This window comes from Penaeus monodon, chromosome 15 (assembly GCF_015228065.2).
Source record: "Penaeus monodon isolate SGIC_2016 chromosome 15, NSTDA_Pmon_1, whole genome shotgun sequence".
NCBI classification, from domain to species: Eukaryota; Metazoa; Arthropoda; class Malacostraca; order Decapoda; family Penaeidae; genus Penaeus; species Penaeus monodon.
Window position 1 is genome coordinate 24,905,464 of NC_051400.1, and position 1,325 is coordinate 24,906,788.

Sequence of the window (1,325 nt, forward strand, 5' to 3'; positions counted from 1 at the left end):
AAATGTCATAAAGGAGTCAGTAAAGCAGACAATGATGTAAGATGTTCTCTAAACCATAATTTTACACAGCTTTACATCCTCCTCCTCATATCCTCAGTCCACTCTCCTTTATCCACTCCCAATCTACTTAGTGTAATATTTATTTGTCTATTTATTTTTGTTCCTTAATTCTAACCACTGTTGTATCTTCTTCAGGTCGTGTTGCACGTGCTGGACGTTCAGGCGTTTCCTATTCCTTTGTTGCCCCTGATGACGCACCCTACTTGCAGGAATTGCACATGTTCTTGGGCAAGGAAATAAGGTTAGGAGGATCATTCATATCTTTGTTTTCTCGTTTTTCTTCTCAGTCTTGGTTTTTTTGTTGTTGTCTATATTCTTATTATTCAATTTCGTGTTTCTGTATCTTCTTTTCCTTCCCAGGGATGAAATGTGATTGTTGTTGACCACCACCTCCCCCTCCCCCCTCTCTTTCGCTTTTCCCCTGCTCTCCCTGCCTTTCTTTTGTTTTTGTGGCCTCTTGCTCTCTTTCCATTGTGTCTCCTATCTGCATTAGTTCTCATGCTTTCCTTTTGCTCTCTCCTCCCATCATCATAATCTGTCTTTCATCATTCTGCGCCCCCCCCCTCTTTATTACAACTAATTTTTATAACTAACTGACTAATAATTGATTACAAAATATAAACAGCAGTTCATTCCTCTTTAATGTGCAAAATCATAAGAACACAAGATATGAAATGGATGTCACAAATACACAAAAACTGTGGAGTGTAGGTGAAGGGGGGCACTAAGGTGTGGTTACACGGGCATTTTATCACTCACAAACCCCTGGATAACTTCAAGCTCATGGACAGTATCCTTCAGAAGAGCCTGAAAGAAAAAAAATTTAAGCGGCTTTTTAATTGTACAGCTTTTAATTGTGATCATCATGAGTCTAGAGGCTCTTAGTGGCCCAATTTTGCAAAGGAAGAGATAGAATTCATAAAGATATGTAGGTTTCCCTGAACCAACAACTCTAAATCATTACCACAACATAAGACAAAAGGTCACCCAAGGTACCCACGACCAATCCCGCTTCTTTTGCTACAGCAAAATTAGAGAATGGGAAACTGGTTCACATCAGGGACATGTGTCATCATACACAAGAGGTTGATTATTTTCACATGAAATCCACGTGGACAATGGATGTGAAATTATCAGTGCGCAAGATACTTCAGGCTACCAGACCCTTGACCTGATTGTGTTTGTGGCTGTGCTTGTTCAGATGAAGATGAAATACTTAACCCAATGCTGCCAGGTGGTTTCCTGATACAAAAGCCCTCTCTCCT

General features: G+C 40.1%; 1 protein-coding gene across 1 annotated transcript in view; it reads left to right on the plus strand.

Moving 5' to 3' along the window:
• Positions 1–1,325, plus strand: part of LOC119581834 (ATP-dependent RNA helicase DDX54-like) — a gene marked incomplete in the record, with an annotated part of 17,282 nt that overhangs the window by 8,641 nt on the left and 7,316 nt on the right. The window contains 1 exon segment of the mRNA XM_037929975.1: positions 196–301. Within this exon segment, the coding sequence (XP_037785903.1) occupies positions 196–301 (106 nt within the window).